Below are 20,162 nucleotides of genomic sequence, written 5' to 3'. Positions count from 1 at the left end.
TAAAAGAGCATGGTGGAAGCAGCACAGTGCTGAGACACCAGCTCACCCAGCGGATCCCCCTCAGCTTCCTGTCCTCTAACCATCAAACCAACAGCGCCTCTGTGTAGCTCTCTCTCTGTCTGACTGATCCTCTCTCCACCCTCTCTCTCTTCTCTCTCTCTCTCTCTGGCACACGCGCTCGGGGCTTATGTGTCTCGTACAGTACAGAGAGCGCGAGAGGGAGTGACGTCACCTCTCCCATGGCGTCACATTGACGTAGCGCATACCAGGAGCTCTAATGTGGAGGCAGAGCGCTCATAAATGCAGTATTTGACTTTCTCCCTCTCAGACGGCGCACATAAACAAAGCCGCGTTACAACTCCGAAAAGCACCCAGCAGCTCTGACAACACTCAGCTGCCAGGAGCGGACGCAAGAGTTTGAGCTTTTCTTTATTTATTTTTTATTGATTCTGGGGCTTTTTTTTATTATTATTATTATTATCATTTTTGTATTTTTGTATTTGTTTTTTTTTTTGTTTTTTTTTTAGAACAAACTTCTTTTGCGTGCTTCAGAAAATTGAGACGATCGCGAAAGTTCACCTCCGATGACTTCGCGTCTCTCCTGAATATTTTTTTTTAAACCTACTTTTCCCCTCTTTATTATAACAATTACTTGTGATTATTCTGGATGGGAGCGGGGATACTTCATGCGAGGCTATAACCACATGTAAAGACGGAACCGCTACAGCAAACCAGTAAGTAAACTCTGAATGAATGAATCAATGAATCGCTCGTATTCTGACTTCTATGGACTATTAGGCTGACAGATAACAAACCCCCATCAGCTGTGCGTGTTTGCGTTCGCTTTAACTCAACCACATGTCATGCTAAACTTAAACCCCGGCATCCTGTTGTGCTTTTTCTCAACTTTTGTGTGTGTGTGTGTGAATATGACCTGTTGCTATATGAACGTGTTCCACTGCCAGCCAGGCTCTTTCTTTGTGTGTTGTTTCCAAGTGAGGCTGAATTCGATTTTAATTTGCGCCGGGAAGGTATCATATCCTTTCTGGTTGTCATGGAAATGAGATGCCTCTCACTCACTGGCACAATGAAGAGGGGAGTCAGACGCACAAATGGGTCTGAGTGGAGAATAGTCCAGCCTACATTCATGCAGGGTCTGGGAGAGTAGACTTAATACTCTTTGGTTTCCATTTTTATATTAGGCTCTTAGGGTTTTATGAAGGAAATGTGTCGCTAATGGTGTTTTTTTATTATTATTATTATTAATCTGGCAGTAGTGTGATTGGATGCGATTGTTTGCTGGTTTCTTATGGAAAATGCTAGGACTGTATTTCCATTAACTTAAAACGTCCCTTTTATCTATGTACATGGAAAAACATTAAGACTTTCTAATTAGGTCAAATGGTTATAGTGGTCAGTCACATTATTCCATATGGTCTAAGAGTAAAAAAAAAAAAAAGCACACACACACACACACACAGTCACTGGCTTTTCCACATTTCTTGCACCTAAAGTAATTTCCCTTGAAGACATATGTTGACAGCACGTTGTAATCTATATCTTTTGCGCTTTGGGCCATTTCTGGGGAAAACTCACCAAGCTTGAGCACACTTTACGCACAGAGGCAGCCACTTCTGACAGCCTCCCCTCTCAGGGCTGATTTACAGTACTCATATATTTCTCTTCTCTCTCTCTCTCGCCTTTATATTCCCTCTGTTTGCTGGAAGCCTTCTCTTGCCCCCTGTCTGTCCGGGGTTATTGGTGTGAGGGGCTACCGGGGCCTACACCGGCGCTCCGGGGCGCGTGTTTTGCGGCTCTTGTGTCGTTCTCTTGGTTACTGGTGGGTGAGCGCGTTATTGGGGCCAGGTCCCCTCCTTCGGGGTGTTCTTTTGAGGACGAAGCACAAGCGAGTGGAGACTAGTTTGAGAAACAGACCCTGTCTTAGTTTTGAGGTGGAAAATGTGCTAATAAACATTTAAAAGCGGAGATAACAGCGCAATTACGCACGTTTCCATTTTTTACCTCGAGAAGTTATGTAAGAACAGCAGCATCTTTTCCCTGCTATGCTCTTATCAAACATGAGTGTTTTCCTCTCTTTTTTCCACCAAAGCCCACTCAAATGGCTATACGCCTAATTGAATAATGATTTAATTGTTCCAAATTAGCTCTAATCAAATAAATGTTATACAACTATTTGTGTTTGTTTCCGTATCATTTGATACGATGCATCAGGTTTCTAGACTATAAAAAGAACATCTTGATCAACAGAAGCACAAAAATAGTTGCAAAGTTGTAAGGTTTTCTCTAAAACCTGGGATTGGTTTGGGAGAAAGTGGTAATTAAAAAAATAATAATCAACGGCTGTCGCGGAGATTATTAATATTGTTGACACTAATGCCCAAATGATGGTCATGATTGTTGTGACTTACGCAAATAAACCCGCTAGATGACAGTTAGTGGTCTTACAACTTAAACCGTATCACTGATTTTCTCTGCTTGTAAAGAGAGAGCGAGAGGAAGGAGAGAGAGAGAAAGAGAGAGAATGAGAAACAGTGTTCGACAGAAAGGGGGCGCTCTGGGTCTTGAAATCCGGCAGCATCTGAGCGTCCTCTTGCAGTTGACAGTGAGCTGGAGGCGCACAGCACACAGGAGCCCCGCTGGTTGAAAGGTTTCGGGTCCGACTCTCCCAGCACTTCCAGTTTATTAAGTCTGCCGCTCTGGATGAACCTTGAGCGGACTGGCACGGCCGCGATCAGAGGCAGGAGAACTGGTGGCCCGGACGCGCTATTTTTAAAAAATATTCACCTTTATAGGTGTGTAGATATTTATTTTACAACTTGTTCTTGTCGAATTAATTCTTTGGTGCGCGCATTCTGGTTATCTTATAATAACTCTTGAGGGCTTTTTCTTTTTTTTCTTTTTTTGCGTTAGAATGAAACCTGTCGCCCACGTAAGTGCAACTTCTGAAATGAACCGATAGACCTTAGTTGTGGTTCCTAATATTTACTTTGCAGCATAGATTTTAGTCTTAAAATCAATCAGGGTTTGATAATGGGATGTGAATATTTGTCTGCCATGATATCCAAGGAGATTTGCATGGATTCAGGTTGTAATTTATTGCTTTATTACCGACATCTCCTTTCATGCTCTATTATGTCTCTTCGCGTCATTTTAGGGGATTTGTTGCACTTTATCTGTTGAAATTGATTTTTCATAAAAAAATTTCGTATTCAAGTATTAACTGAGTTGATTTTTTTATTATTATAATTTTTGATATGCAGATTTTCCTAGTTTACATTTTAAGAGCGTTAATTATGTTTTTCGACTCTTGGAATTTGCTAAACAGAGTTTTGCAAGTTTACAAAAAATGTGGCTATAATAATATCAAAACTTGCTCCTTGTTTTGTGCGTGTGTGCGTATGTGTGTGTGTGTGTATTTGGATTTTGATGATCGCTGCTTGCACAGGGGAGTCATCACCCACCTTTTCTTTCAGTTCCCTTCTTCTAACCCACACATGTGGTTCTGCAGGCACAGGTTCGGAAGAGCGCGCCCAGCCGAGCTCGGAGCCCCGGCGATCGGATCCCTCCTGTGCCACGTCCGCCGAGTCCTCCCCGCTCCAGGAGCCCTGCCCCGGCCGCAGCCACGACACCCCTAAACCCCGGACACCCAGCACCATTCAGCGCGAAGCTCTTTCACCAGGTACACAGCTGAGACTCGTCTTTCTTTCTGTTTCTCTCTTTATCCTTCTTTCTTTCTTTCTCTCTCTCTCTTTCTTTTTCTTTCTTTCTCTCTTTCAGTTGATGCTTTCTGCAGTGACAGCTCTCTGTCTCTCTCTGCGCCCTTTTTTGCGGTGTGTTTGATGGCAGATAGTGAATTTCATATGTCAGAAGCTACATCATAATTTAAATCTGAATTTAATCAAACACGAATTGAGTAATTTCTCCAGGTTTTTTTCCCGTTCAAATAAAAGAATTAAGAGTTGTATGATTTGTGAGTATGTGTGTGCGTAGGAGTGTTGGTGTCAGTGACATTTCAGTCATTAAGATAAGAGATTGGTGCTGGGTGGGGTGTTTCAGTATTCTTTTGAGAACCTCACACACTTTCGTTTCAGTACTTCACAGTGAGCCCCTCAAACTGAAGGTTTTGTCATGTACATGCATCTGTCTGCTTTTGTGTATTTTCACCACATATCTGTAACTTTATTCTTCATGTGTGTAAAGAGGCCTCTGAATTTTGATTTTGTTTTTGTATTTATTTGACAGTATTAAGAAAGAAAAATGCTTTCTAATTGATGTGTGCAACTTCATGTTTTTATTTGTTAGATCTATGGCATTCTGACAATGAACAGGCGCGCTCAGTTATTGGAACAGCTGCAGTTTGTCCAGTTGAAATGCACATCTCGAGGTTAGAGACTGTTTCCCTTTGCCTCACTGTACGCTGCACCCCCCCTTTTGTCTGACTCTGCTTGGGTTGTCTGTCCTTTTGCTTGCATACATACACACACACACACACACACATGCACACAAACACACGGTTGTATTTTATGAAGTGTAGGGAGATTTTAATGTTGGTGCTGGAGTCTACGGAAAACCAGAATTTCACCTGTGAAGAAATCTTACATGTCTGGAGGAGGATCTGAATCTGTGAAGCTGGGTGTGTGTTGGTGAGGGTTGAGACTTGACAAGAAGTGGTTCTACAGGTTCTCCTCAGGATGAGGGCACATGTTATTAGCACAATGAGCTCACACAGATACTTGTTGACATCCCGGACGTCAATGGTGGAGAGAAAAAAAAAATGTGTGTGCATGCTTTTATTTAAAAAAAAAAAATAATAATAATAATAGTAACAATTGCTCCTCAAAAGCATTAGCTACTAATCTGACTCCCAGAGACCAACGTGAAAATGTTTCATCTTTAATATTTCTCACTTCTTCTTGAACTCACCTGAGGCAAAGTCAGCCTCAAAAAACCTTTAAACTTAAACTCTCCTGACAGCCTAATGAGCTGCTGCGAGGTGTGTCAGGACATGGCAGGTGCTGGGAGTCTTTTACACACACTTGCACTCACACTAATACTTATCTGGGGTTTGACCTACTGACACAGCACAGCCTCAAACTTTACCACCGCCGCACTCTCCTCTCGTCCTCTTCCTCTGATGCAGTAGAAAGAAATAAAACTATTTAGGTTTTGCACTGAAAGGCCCCATGACGCCCTTATTGCTCCATGCGTGTTTTTCCACGTGGGTTGTGGAGATGGTCACTCTAGTGTAGAAGAAAAAAAAAGATGACGTCAGGGACACGTAGGCATAGAGCTTGACTCATATCCTGAATATATGTTAAAAAAAAAAAAAGAAAAGAAAAAAGCCTGTTATATTGGTTTATAGGCTTGCCTTAGCGCTTTGTGTGTAGATACCTAAATTACTTAAAATAAAACATTTTTTAAAAAAGAAATGTAAAATAATGTTAAATATTCGAATTCTTATAAAATGTTAAGTAAATAAATACATTTATAGATTATTCTTGATTAATCCTTTGGATCTGTCTTTAAGGCAGAACCTGTTGTAGCCCTTCAGGTATATTTTAATTGCGCCAGAGCTTCTAAATCAATGTGTCATTCCGTCTGCCGTCAGCAGTTTATATGACCATTTTACGACCGCAAATTTAAACACGCTGCTTTCAGAGTGTCTTATTATACTTGCTGGCGAAGTCTGTGACCACCTGATAAGAAGAAACGGTGTTTTTAATGAAGTTACCGGACTTTCAGTTTTGCTGCAAATAAAGTTAATTGGCTTTAATTGGCTTTAATTCCCTCAGACCCAGTCGAAGTAAGGATACAGCTTGGATGGACTGGCAAAGGGGGTTTGGTTAGCGCCCTCAGACCTGCATGTCCCGTGCCTAACTGGGTAAAGTGTGACGCGCAGGGAACCGTGGTGATTACGGCAGAGTGCGTGCATGCTGGGCGTCAATTGGGAGCAGCCGACGTGTTGACAAAGGAGCAAACGCAACAAGCCTCCGGCTGAGTTGGCATTGAGTACTGACAAGACGGAAAATGAACACTGAAAACTACTCTTTTGATTTAAAAAAAAAAAAAAAAAGAAACGGGTGGCGGGGGTCGATCGGGGTTGGCTGTCTCATTTTTTCCTTTCGCACAACAGAAGAGTTAGTGAGAATCAATCCCATAGGCGTCCTTGCAGAGCGTTCAGTTGAAATAAAAAGCAAAGAGAAATGACTTCCTAATTTTTACACTATTTATGGATACAAGACAATGCGATTTGTCAATCTATTCTGAATTATTTAGCGTGTGAGCAGTGGAATTAAATAATTGACACTGATTTGATGGCGGCGCCTTTATTAAAGCCACAAGAACAGATTCCACATTCCATGACTGAAAGCAATGCTGCGCTGTGGGACCTGGAAATGACGTCACTCCCGGGCTGAGCGCGTCCTAGTGTCGCGTTCCATTTGTTTTAAGATTTGAGAATGACGTCACGTCAGAGTTGAACGACAAAACAGGCAGGTTTTGCTTACAGTTTCTGTGCCAGCTGGGATTAGCAGTAGAAGACAACAGCAACTAAAGAAACGTGTTTACAAATGAATGCTTTACGGTAGCCTGCTAATGTGTGCCACTGGTTTAAGAACGTCCAAAGAATCATAAGAGTTAATTTAAAAATCAAATAAAAAATAGACTACATTTCATAAGTATGGCAGCCATATTGGATGGGTTCCCTTACAACCTCCAACTTTGCCAGCAGGAATTTCACACCAAAGGTCCAAATCAGAAAATAAGCAGCAACTGTTCTGGTGCCAGCTAGCATTAGCAATATCAGACAACAACAAGTTTTTTTTTTTTTCCAGATCTGTTCAAAAGCAAAAGGAACATGTTCACAAGAATGTTTCTCAGCGCTCCTTGTGCCACTGGTTGAATGAGATACAAGGTGTATACTTTCCATTTTATACTCTCTGCAGCCATATGAGACATGCTACCAGTCTGTGAGCTCTGATGTTTCCCAGTTGGGTAAATTAGAGGGATTGTGAGTTCTTTCTGTACTTCCCACTGGAAACGTGGAAAATTTGACTTGAGAGTTTAAAAACTACTAATTTGAATAACGAGCTGAACTTGATGCATTGTTTGATACCTAGAATCAGTTGGATTATGTGATTTAATTGAAATAACTTTTTTTTGGATAACATTTGTTGTGAAATAAACTGAATTGAATTGGGGAATAAAAACACCATCAGGGATTGACAAACATCTTAGGCCAGCTGTAACATTGATTTGTGACAAAATTATTTGAATCAAACCTAATACCTTTAATTTTTTTAACAAGTTTTTTTTATTGGCTATTTTCTTATATAAATTTTTTTTTACATTTAACATGATACTTTTTTCATTTCAGAGTTTGTACGTTTCCCAAACTGAACAGTGCAACATGCGTGCTGTTCAATTTAATTCAATTCAAAAATCCTTTATTGATCTGAAAGGGAAATAAAATGTTCATATTCTTCAAAGAGTTATTGTAGATAGTGATGGCGGTAACTCTAATATCAATAGATGTCAATATCAACAGAAACACACAGCACACTGTAGAGTGGCAGTGATAAATGTGATGACCAACCCAGGTTTAAAAGGTGGTCTGTTTTTGTGACAGCAGCTGAATTAAATCAGAGGATAACTCAAGACACGCCGGCTGGCGTCTGCCTCAGTTAGGGGAAATATTTGAGTATGTTTTTGTCTGTGTTTACCAGTGTATCTATGTGTGTGAATGTGTGTGTGGGAAGTCTCCAACACCACCATAGGGTTCCATTATTATTTAATGTTATCTCATCTGCTTTACCATCTGACTAACCAGAGTGCGCTCACCCAACCCACACACACACACGCACACACACACACACGCACACACACACACACACACACACACACACACACACACACACACACACACACACACACACACACACACACACACACACACACACACACAGCACATACACAAATAACTGGATCTGAATCTTGCTGCTTCTTCCCCCTTCCTTACCTGACTAACCGCGCGGACCAAATCACTTAGGTTTGAAGTTGCGCCTGTTGGGGCTTCACATCTTCCTGCTGAGTAATTGTTCAACACAAGTGCAAGGAGTGTAAAAGCATGACATGAAGTGAATGGCACTGCGTGGCAGAAATTAGGGAGGGAAAAAGGTGCATCCAGTTAAAAACTGCCTGTTCCAATAGAGCTGTGCAGAAGTTTTTAGTCACATTGTGATTGGTAGGCTGATGTGCACGAGCCTCTAATAGATTCTGCTTTTTCCTCTAGATTTATCTTAGCATCTGTCTCAAAATCCCACCCTTGTGTTGCATATCTATTTAACAATTGTTGCTATAGGCTTCTACTGTACTCCACTAACACAATAATATGCTTTTTGAATAAAAATCCCGTGACCGAGTTGTGTCATGTAGCTCTGACCCGTCTGTATGCCCTTTGCCCCCCCGCAGACATGCCCTGTGTGCAGGCTCAGTATGGGCCGGCCCCTCCAGGCTCCACTTACTCCGGCCAGTCCTTCGGCTACCAGGGTGACAGCTACGGCTCTGACCTTATGACCCCGGACTACACCAAGCTGGACCTGGGTGGGGGTGAGATCTCTGCCGCTGCCACCACCTCCCTCCCGAGCTTCAACGTCTTTGTGGAGGGCAGCTACGAGCCCAAGTCCTCCTGCCTCTACCAGATGCCCCCCCACAGGCCTATCATTAAGAAGGAGGAGGAGAGTTACCCAACTGCCCCGCCCATGGAGGCCATGACCTCCACCACCATGTACTTTAAGCAGTCCCCTCCATCCACCCCCACCACCCCATCCATGACACAGCAGCCTGGGACCTCCTTCATGTGGGATGAACACTCCTTGGGCCCCCAGTCTCACCCTCACTCCATGGGCTCGGGCCTCGAGTCGGGACCCCTCAAGTCCCCTCGCTTTTCGCACTTTTACCAGCACTCCCCGCCTCACAGCGGCGGCAGCGTTGGCGGCTACGAGAGCCTCGGAGGGGGGCTAGTTCGCACCTCGTCCTCTTCATCCTCATCTTCTTCGTCAGTGTCCCACCCGCACGGCCAGCACCTGGAGCAGCCCATGTACCAGCTGCACCGCGGGGCCGGGGGCAGCAGCCTCGCCTTCCGCTCCCTGGCTCTGGGACCGTGTGGCCCCCTGCTAGGGGACAGCCTGCCCTCGCCGCCCCCTCGGGGCCCACCGGGAGAGGGGACCTGCGCGGTGTGTGGGGACAACGCAGCATGCCAGCACTACGGCGTACGCACCTGCGAGGGCTGCAAGGGCTTCTTCAAGGTAAAAACTCTAAAGTTTTTAAATAACGCCTGTAGGTCAGCAATGTGGGACAGTAGGTCATGGATGTGAGACTGCTTGGTTTATTTATGAAGAACATTTAAAAACAGCCAAAGTGAGTCACTGCCGTGATAAAATATCTGAATAACAAAACAATAAGGCTAAATTAAAAGCTATGATAAAGATACATTAAAGTCTCATTCTGAGATGGAATTAAAAGCTAATATAAAAACCAGAGTTTCAAGTATAAAATTAAGATTCTACATGGGCTGATGATATAAACATATATACATCAGCATGACTGGCACCATGCAGCAGCAAGTTAGTTAGTTTAGTTATTTATTTCAAACATATTCACATTACAATGACATATATTTAGATAACTATTTGTGTGTAGAGGAGATAAGAAGAAGTATGAACTTATTTGACCTTCCTTTGTTTCTTTTATGTCTTTCTTTTTACACATTTTACACAAAACTAATTAAATCCACTGATTTACCTTCCTATAAGCCTTTGTTATTGCACTAATTGTTTTTATTAATTGGATATTTTTTCAAAGAAATGAATTTGTTGACTTTTTTTTTTAGAAAAGCAAAAGTGCAGCAGCTGTCTTGCAGCCAGCTGACAGGCAGTGTGTAACAACAGGAGGGGAGGAGGCAACATATATCCCAAATATTACTTTAAATGAAGGGATAACCCAACAGAAAATCTGAAATCAACTTAGCTTTTCTGTGTTTTGAATTGTTCTCTTTCTCATTATCCTCTCCTGTTGCCAACGTCTTTGACCCGATTCCACCAAATGCGCACAGTCACCTCCTCCAAACTTACATCAAACTGAAGTGTTTCTCTTGAAACTATTTTCTTGCCTTGCTCCCACTCTTACACCTTCCTCTCCGCTCTCTAAATCATCCTCACAGTCATAGTGAAAGCTCAGCACACCCACGGGGGTCATCTCTCCCAGCAACCAAGAGGGCAAAGTGTCTGCGTTTACCCAGGAGTGTGTGTTGGCTTGTCTTACTTGAGAACACAGGAGGATAACAGCCCTTATTCTCTGTCTGAAACACAGCCCAGCGAGTGTGCAGTGGAAAAAGGTCTCCTCCTTGAAATCAAAGTTTCCTTTCTGCTTGTTATTATTGCCGCAGTGAAATTGACCACATTTCACTGACACAATACCACGTCCAACATGAGTCAGGTTGAAATTCGGTCTCCGCAAATGATTCAGTTGTGCGCTTCTCATTCTGGCTGCCACACATCACATATCACCGCACACGTGCTAATGCAAGATACAGTTTCAAGTCCAACGCGCACGTCATATAAATGCAACAGACCTTTAATTTTTTCTACTGGGTGAAAGACTTTTTTTTTTGTTTGTTTTTTTTTAATAAGTGAGTAGCACAAGAACTACAAGTAGAAAGACATTAAATTCAGGTAGTGTAATTCTCTTGAACTATTTGTAATTTTAATTTAAATATCTCTGCATTAAAAAAAAATCCCAGCACACTTTGTTAGGGCTTTCTGCAGGAGCAAAAATGAAGTGGCAGCAAGTCAGAGGGTGCAGAGGTAATTGAATAATGCCTCTGGTAGGTGGAAATAAATTATCCTTCTTTTCAATTAGGTTGACAATTTGTTTTTATTTAGTAATTAATGAAAACAGTGTCTGATGGAAGCAGGCTGCAGGGTGTGTGTCAGTGTCTGCGTGTGCATGTGTGTGTGCGCTTGTTACAGAACTCAGCAGCCACAGAGTTTGTCTACGCTCGCTGTGCTTCCTCTACACACACACATGCAGATGCAAACATGCGTAAGCGACACATGCATGCAACCACATTTAAAGAAAAACATATATGTTAAAATTCCTTTGTTCACTTTAACTGTAGGTTGTAGCACTAATAAGGAAAACCACCTGTTTTTCTTCACATGCAAGAAAAACAGGGGGTTTTCATATACAGTATATATACAGTGAATATAAATATATATATATGTTGTTTTTTTTTTTACTTTTTTTATGCACATTACCTCCATTATCGTGATGGTTTTATTGTCCCCTGAAATACTTCCCTGATTATATTTAATTATCTCCGAGTAGTTATGACACATTAATCCACAGAACAGGCTAGCTGTAAATTATTGCTAGTTTATTAATGCAATTCGAAGCACATTTCCTCATGAATTAATTTCAGATGTTAAACAACTTTTTCTGTCCCTCGTTCTATTATTTTTGGCTGAATAATGTGTGCCATTCACTATGTGTGTGGGTTTTTTTTTTTTTTTTTAATAATGAATCTATTCAGCTTGTATTTTTAAAATTTGACTCCATCTCACCTGTTTTTATAATGCATTTTGTTGCACGGAGCAGAGCATTAAAAATATGTGTTTTTATGTACACCAGTGCTGCTCTGGCTCATCAGCTGAGCTTGCTGCACAGAAATGTTATGTTCCATCTTTTGGAAAGCGAGTTAGTCATACCTAGTTATGTGGCAGAATTGTGACAAAGCAGCTGTGAAAAGTGTATTTTTAAATACCTAAATGGGAAATACAAGTTAGTCGACATGCACAGGAATAGGCTGCTGTGGTGTAAGTTTAGATCAACATTGTTTGTTCATCCACAAAGAAATTGATGAGAATTTAAGCTGAGAGGGGGGAAAAAAAAGTCCCTACAGGGGCTTTAATTTAAACCAAATATGTTACATGTCAAGAATCTGCCTCTGCTTGCTCCATCAAGGCCCCACAACACCCACAGTGTGCCTTTTTTGGCATTTGTGCTCATTTGAGAAGTTGATTTTTCACCTGAACCCTTTTCAGATTGAAGCGGGTTTATTTTTTTATAAAGTTTATTTGATAGGGACAGACACACATCGACATAGACAAACTGTTTGCATCATGGTGCAATAGCAACAGCTAATTCGCAGCACTTGTCCCCAGATGGGCTTTTAAAAAAAAACTCTAAAAATTGAAGTGATAAACATTAAAATAGCACAACATAAAATATACAAACAGAAAAATGTAGAACATCAAAAATGGGTACAGTTCTGTTTTTGACATAACCAGAGTTTTGTTTGATTTTTGAATGTACTAAAACTGGTTACAGACTTTAAATGAACAGGAAGTGAGTTCCAAACTGCAGATCCTCTCACAGATAGAGCACTTTGAGCAAAAGTGGTTCTTCGAAAGGGGACCTTACAATTTCCATCCAAAGCTGCTCTGGCAGATCTGCTGTTGCCCTGCAGTCTCTGTACACAATCAATTAATGGCGTAGGTGCAAGTCCATTTAAACACTTAAAAATTAAGAAGATTTGTAAAATCCAAAATGCCAAATTTAGCCAAAATGTGACAGTGATGGAATCTAATCGGCTTTTGAAACCTTTAAGTCCCTATTATAGAGACTTGCTAATGGTTTGAGTGTAGTTTGATTAGTCTGAGACCAGACAGTAGCTCCGTAGGCAAAATGTGAATTCACCAGAACTTAGTTTAGTTCCCAGAGACGTTTTGATTCAGTCTGTGAATTCACCAGAACTTAGTTGGGATTTGAGTTAAACATGTCAGATTGAAATTAAACTACAGTATATATCGCATCATTCTCTTGGTCACATAAATGAAAAACAGAGTCATGATCAACCCTAGCCTGAATGAGGTTCTGAGCAGAATTTGATTTGTGAGTCCAGAGAAGAGCCCCCACAGATTCACCCTCTTTGTTTTCATGCACACTCTGCATTGAAAGTTAACTAGTGAGCTAACAAGTACTTTCTTACATTGACAGTTTGTCACTCACCATAGATAGTATTTATTGAATAAATCTAAAGATAGAAGCTGTAAATTGGTTAAATTATAGAAGTTCTCTAAAATTATAACTTTTTTCTCCTCTTTTCTTCTTTATTTGTGCAGCACTTTAATGCAGACTAAGTAGAGTCTGTACTGGCAGGCACGTTTAATTAGTTGTGCTTGGGTTTACATGTTTTTTCAGGTACTTGTAGAGACTTATTGTCTGACACCTGCAGTGTGCATAAATTGTGACTCAAACGACATACAATATAAAACTAAAGCAACAACATAAATTACGTCCCACCTAACGTTGCTGTTATTCCGGTCACAGGTTGTGAACTTGTCCCAGGAATTTAAATGTTAAATAATTTAGCTAAGTAGTTTCTTTTTCCTGCTCTGTTGAAAACTATGGAAGAAATTTAAAAGTTTGTTCATTCTTGATAAAGCTGAAAACAAACAACAAACAAATTCTGCAATTTACAGATTAGGGGCTCTTGAGGGCCCCCTACTGGCCTGGTGGGCATTAACCTGCAGTTTATATCACTAAAGCATGGAGTATAGGAAACAAGAAAAAAAAATTGCAGCCTTATATATGCTGATCTCTCAATGAATTAACACCTGTGTTGCAAGATGTTAATTCATTGAGATTTTAATTGATCATTGAAAACTCAAGATTTTCTTGGAAGTAGCAGTACATTAAAAATACCAGACTTTATTGTCAAGCAGCCAGACTTAACTCAGCCTTTACACACCTCTTTCAATCTGTAGCTTTCAATCCACTGCAGGGAAACAAATCAAATCCACACATATCTTAAGTCTAGCAGCATTGAATGTCAGTAATGTGGTTTCCTGGTAGAGAGCAGCGACAGCAGGAATACTATGAGTGCATCCCAAAGCCTTTCTCCTCGGTGCTCAGGACGTTTCAGTGAGTGACAGATATGAATCAAAATACTGATGTCACACCATTTTAGCAGAATTGAAGTAACAGGAACGTAGTTAATAGTAGCTGGAAGGCTGAACATTCAGTACTTTTTTAAAAATTATTATCAACAGAAACAAAACAGCTCAAAACTTATGTTTCAAGGCAAGAGTACCAAAAATAATAAATATTTATACACTCTCAAGCCCCACCTCCAGTCCCGTTTCGGTGGCGCCACTGTTTTTCCTCGCTGACCCTGCGGTAGGCCTGTTAAAGGTGTGAACCCATGTTGACATGCCTGCGTCACCCCGGCCGCTCTTCCTATTCTGACTAAGCGGATGCTGATTTCCCTATAAACTCAGTTAATAGCCATAACTACCTTATCCCCGGCGCGCACGGGTCAGCGGCCATTGAGGCGTAGGGAACGTAATCCGCCGTGGTGCCATGGCGACCGCTCTCATCCGGCCCTGGCGCCTCCTTTGATGCGTCGGTTCCGCAGCCGCGCGCAGCCCGCAGTGTAATTGGTGTGTGATTGGTCTCTCTGGGGACGCGGGCATGTGTGGCGCGAGGGTCTCCTAATTGGATTTATTTGTTTTGATACATTCTAGAGGCGTTTAAAAGAAGAATGAGAGGCTGCGGCACTTTCCGTGTGTTCCGTTTGTTTAATTTACGGCTTGTTCTAGAGGCACAGCTTGACGACGTGTAAAATGTAAACAGTCTGCAAATAAAAGCATTTACACTTAACAAGCGCCTCTGCGATCATGTGAAGTCAGGAATTACCACAGGGGATGTTTTGAGTGTCTTTGGTAATTGCTTGATGCCTGTACTAAACACATGTGTGCGTTTAACATCAAAATGAAGAAAAAAGTTAATCTCTCGGTAGAAATGAGGGCTGTTCTTCACAGGCAGGTATGCTGATGATCGGGGCTGGTCTGATCCTGCCCTCTTTTTTTTTTTTTTCCCCTCAATGGAACCTCTTTGCTCTATCATATCTGCACCTTAGGCCAAAGAAAAAAGAAGGGGAAAAAAAACTCAAAAGGGGTTTAATGAGTTTTAATCCCATGTGTCAAAGACTTCTGTAAAGATCCCCCCCTGAAGGTTTTACTGAAAGTTAACAATCTCATGTTGCTTTGTGGCTTGTTTGCACCAACAAATAATTACTGAGCACTTTAAACAAAAGTGCTTCAAATTGTCACTCTGCTCTGTAAAAATCTAAATGGAAAAACAGTCAGTAAACTTGGCTTTCTCACTCCACCTCCACCATCCTTTGTTTGAGCTAATAATAAAAAAAGGACTGAATGTCCAACCTTCCAGCTACTATTAACTACTTTGCTATTACTTGCACCTCTGCTAAGAGGGTGTGACATCAGCCTACCCATCAGTGTAAGTATTGCTGCATAGTCTCCAATAACTATTACCAAACTGTGAAAACTTATGGCGCTCACACCGGACATGAAATAAGCCTTAGAAAGCTGCCGCTCTGTAAAATAAAAGCGCCCTGGGCGGGGAGCCACATACTTAATATCAGAGACGACCACCTGTCCCGCTGGCGCATGTTTGATGTCTTCTCAGATATTATAAATGGCCTTTGATTCATGAAAACTCCTGGTCCATTCGGTCCTCCCATGTGGCTGTTTTTTCATTTTAATAAGGTCAGCAATAGCAGCGCGGGACACGCAGCAGAGGAGAAAACAGCACCCACGGGGCCCACTGAGAGAAGCGCGAAGCTATGCGCGTGGCTCCGAAAAGGTGCCACGAGCTGACCCGGGAGCCTTCACAGACAATCTGATCACGCAGACCCCCCACCCCCACCCCGCCCGCACCCTCCCAGCCTCATCTCGCGGGACCTGGATCCTTAACGCCACGCGCTCCGGCCCCCCATTGTCAGCTCCGGCTGTAATAAAATTGTCCCTGCTGCAGGCGAGGCTTGTTGGAAAATTAATTTTATCTAATTATACTGATGTCACCGTCGCCTTTCAGTGCGTAATTAAAATCTGACCTGCGAGCTTCTGCGTCCTGCTCTTCGATAGGGGAGGAAAAATTGAATTAAACAAATCAAATATTAGGTGCTGATTGTGTTTGGAGGCTGATCATCGGCATGTCTTGTTTTTTTATTTATTTTTTATTTTTTATTGTTATTCCAGCGCACCGTGCAGAAAAACGCCAAGTATGTGTGTCTGGCCAGCAAGAACTGTCCTGTGGACAAAAGGAGACGCAACCGCTGCCAGTACTGCCGCTTTCAGAAGTGCCTCAGCGTGGGCATGGTGAAAGAAGGTAAGAAGGAGCATCCCACATGAAAGAAACTGCTTACATAAAACATTATCCTGATTTCTAAAGTATTCGCAACTTTCTTTTCCCCAGTTTTCAGTGGGTTTTAATGGGATTTTATGTGATAGACCAACAAAGCGGTGCGTGATTGTAAAATGGATATGTGGTTTTGAGATTAATTCCTATTTAAAATTTGAAAAGTGTGGCATGCATTTGCATTTACCCCTGCTGAGTCGGTGCTTTGCAGCTGCAGCTGCTAGTCTTTTTCAGGATATTGGACAGAAAGCATCTGTGAGCATACATTTTTAGTCTTTTCCCAGATTTTCAATTGGATTTAGGTCTGGACTTTGTCTAGGCCATTCTCACAAGAATAGGCTTTGAGCATATCAGCTTCCCTTACCCTGTGCAAGAAAAGTATCCCTGCTAGGGTAAGGATGTCATTCTGCTTCATGGTTCACAGTGAGGATGGAGTTGTTGTGTTTTGCATGTTGCCCAAAAAGTACATTTCTGGTCAGGAGTGCATTCTTCCACATCCTTGACAAATAGCATCAAGTAAACTTTCTCATGGTTTTGTTCTTTACCACAAAGTCCAGATTTAACTGGTCCACTAATAGTTGTCGTGACGACAGATTCTCCATCCTGAGCTGTGGATGTGATTCTGTTTGTTCACTTAACCTACGAGGCCTTCACAAAAGATCTGAATTAATTGAGTTGCTTTGTCACATAAAATCCCCCAAAATACGTTAAAGTTTGTGTTTAAATTGTCACAAAATGTGAAAAATGTTCAATATATGTAACAATTTTTGCGATTTTTCCTGATTATTCCCTCCTGCTGGTGTTCAGGAGGCCAGTAATGACCCAAACCACCCATATTCATGCTGTGGACAAAATGCAACCGTACAAAATAAACCACAACAGCGTTAAGGCTGGCCATCAAAATCACACATTCTTTCTGTTTTTCTTTGCGCTGTGTTTTTCTCATGTGAAAAATCGGCGTGACACTCATACTGTCCTCGTTCCCCTGAGGTTTCTCACCTGTCTCACACGTCCTGTAATACCCCCACCCACATACAGACAGCACATCGATGCAAATACACCCAGAGCGTTCATATTCCCCTGCCACGCTAATGCATGTGCCAGCAGAGCAGCTCCACTGCCACCTGCTGGCCTGCTGCATGGGAAAGGTGGGAATGCTGGACAGCTCCTGACGAGATCGGGTCACTAAGTTGGAGGGGGGGAAAAACAAAATCTAATTTGCCTTGTCTTTCTCTGCTTCACAGTGGTCCGTACTGACAGCTTGAAGGGCCGCAGAGGACGGCTGCCCTCCAAACCAAAAAGCCCCCTACAGACAGAGGCGTCGCCGCCGTCGCCCCCGCTCAGCCTGCTCTCTGCTCTGCTCAGGGCTTACTCCCACTGCACACCACGAGACCTTGACTACAGCCAGGTACCCCCTCCCAGCCGCCCCCGTCGGTCGGAAAAGCTCAGTCTGGTTCGCCCCGGCTCTTGTTTTACAACTTCTTTCCTCTCTCTGCATCCGAACAGTTCAGCGCCGCCGACCCTCCGTCCTCCACCTCAGACGTGGAGCACATCCAGCTCTTCTACAGGCTGCTCACCATCTCGATGGAGACCACCAGGTGCTGGGCCGAGCGGCTGCCGGGCTTCACCGAGCTCCAGCGTGACGATCAGAACCTGCTCATAGACTCGGCCTTTTTGGAGCTGTTTGTCCTGCGACTCGCATACAGGTAGGACAGATAGATGTGTTTTTCTTTTTGTGTTTCTTTTTTAAATCTTACATCATTTCATGAACATAATGGGTTGCAGTGCATAAATGTGCTTGTAAAGCCGGTGTGCCGCTGTGTTGGTGTATCTCCAGAGTAGGAGGAGTGCTGCTGAGTAGTCACCATATTAAGCGAATTATGAATGGAGACTTTAGCTATGACAGCGGCTACACCCACAGAGTTCCTCTCCGCTCGTCTGATATCTGACGCACAGAGAGCCCTATGTGTGTGTGTGTGTGTGTGTGTTCTGCAGGCTAAAACTGTGTAAACGCTATGAACTGACAGCATTGATTCCATTGAAACGCTAGTCAGCTGAGAGGCTGGAGAGGGTTGCTATGGGAGGAAATGCGTGTTGAGATCAGCTGACAAGGAAAGAGCTGGATCACACAGCGTCTTGTAAAACCGCTCAGACCGCTGGAATTTTTTATCACCACTGGTAACATTATAACCAAAAACTTCAATGAGTTTTTGGAGGATTTTATGCCGTAGATCAACACAAAGCGGCACATTAGCACAGGTAACTGGAGGAGCTGTACAGATCCACAGCTCAGGTGGGAGGACCTGTTGACAAGATAATTATAGGGGGAATCAAAATATCTTGTTATCTAAAAGGATCTTGTTGGAAAAAAAAAAAGCACATGACGTCCCCTCTGGAGTTTGCGACAAACTGTGTAGACAAAATAGCAAGTATTTTGTCTACACAGTATTTTCGTCTTGTTTCTTGTGCAAATAAATCACTACACTCGAAATGAGACAAAACTAGCTTACAAGTTATTTTTCAGCAAGACATAGGAGCTTGTTTTAGGTCAAGCTCCTAAGTGCTAGTCCCACCTTATTTCACTTTTAACTGGTACTTTTGCATCAATATTAAGGAATTATTGACTTAAACAAGCCCCTATTTCTCACCAAAAAAACACCATCCATCCATTTTCTTCCACTTCATCCGGGGTCAGGTAGTGGGGGCAGCAGCTTCAGAGAGGAGGCCCAGACTTCCCTCTCAACTCAAAACACCTTTGAGTTAATTTTGTCTTATTTCAAATGTACTAAGATAGTTTAACTGGATACTAGAAACACATACTTGGTGTTTTTGCAGAGTGGGGAAGAAAGTGATTTGGTCAGAAGAGACCAAAATTGACCCGTAAGCAGAACATTGAGTGTGGAGGAAGTCTACCACTTCCATCTCCACCTTTAAGATCTGCGATGGCAGCATCATGATGGAGGGATGCTTTTCTAGATCCACCTTCCAACTAAAGAACTATGTTAAACATACAACCAGAATTACGATAGATCAGGGCCGTCAAACTCATTTTTATTTTGGGTCAAATTAAGATCATGAATGTCCTCAAAGGACTTTTTGTGTCAGAAAACATTGATGAAACTTCCCATTAATCTGTTAGTATATGAATAAATAACAGCCTCTGCAATTGATGAGTACTTCTTGTACAAGTGTCTTCTCACATTGAGTTAATTTTGCAGTGTATAAATAAAAACAGATCTGATTTGATCGATAGAATAACATTCAAGTACGCAACTCTTATCTTGAAGGTTGTTTTTATGTGGCCCTCTAGAGCCATGAGGGCCACATAAAAAGCTACGGTGTGACTTGAGTTTGAAACATGTAGCTTAGATCAAACAATGTTCATCTGTTAGAATGGCCCAGTCAAAGCCCAGTCCTAAATCCAAGTCAGATTATGTCGCAGATTTTGGAACAATCATAGATGCTTTTCATCCAGTTTGAAGAAGAAAATGCTCAAATTTAGTTTCTAGTTTCTTGTAGAGAAATTCTTGAAATAATCTGAAGCTATACTTGCAGTGAAAGTTGGTTCTACTTTGCAACAGGAGGGAACAATACAAGTGCACCCAAATCTCGTGAAATCAATTTAAAAAATACACTCAAATTTGTGATTGTAATGTGAAAAAAATGTGTAAAAAAAGGTGCCAGGCGTGTGAATACCTTTGCAAAGTCAGAGTACGCGCAGAAGCTGGCCCGACCCGTCTCGGCCTCAGCGTTATCCTGGGTTACCGGTCCGCTCCTGCAAGGCATGTTGCTGGTTAAATTTATGGGCGGGAGGAGAAGGAGGGGAGATGGCGCTACAAGCTCGTCCTTTTGTCTGAGCT

At 42.2% G+C, this 20,162-nt stretch overlaps 1 protein-coding gene across 3 annotated transcripts in view; it reads left to right on the top strand.

Moving 5' to 3' along the window:
- Positions 1-303: 303 nt before the first annotated feature.
- The window catches only part of nr4a3 (nuclear receptor subfamily 4, group A, member 3), a 26,679-nt gene continuing 6,820 nt past the window's right edge, over positions 304-20,162 (top strand). The window contains exons 1-7 of one of the 3 annotated variants that reach the window (XM_008432624.3): positions 304-734; positions 3,530-3,700; positions 4,324-4,405; positions 8,491-9,326; positions 16,143-16,272; positions 17,547-17,710; positions 17,809-18,008. In XM_008432624.3, the coding sequence (XP_008430846.2) occupies positions 4,342-4,405; positions 8,491-9,326; positions 16,143-16,272; positions 17,547-17,710; positions 17,809-18,008 (1,394 nt within the window). In that variant the 5' untranslated portion in view covers positions 304-734; positions 3,530-3,700; positions 4,324-4,341. Of the gene's footprint in view, positions 735-2,636; positions 2,814-3,529; positions 3,701-4,323; positions 4,406-8,490; positions 9,327-16,142; positions 16,273-17,546; positions 17,711-17,808; positions 18,009-20,162 lie in introns of those variants that run through there. The other 2 variants (XM_081617089.1, XM_008432625.3) reach the window with 2 other exon arrangements.

The sequence above is a fragment of the Poecilia reticulata genome, chromosome 16, assembly GCF_904066995.2.
Source record: "Poecilia reticulata chromosome 16, P_reticulata-male-v2, whole genome shotgun sequence".
Lineage (NCBI taxonomy): Eukaryota > Metazoa > Chordata > Actinopteri > Cyprinodontiformes > Poeciliidae > Poecilia > Poecilia reticulata.
Note: the sequence above shows the minus strand (reverse complement) of the source record. Positions and strands in the feature narration are given on the sequence as shown.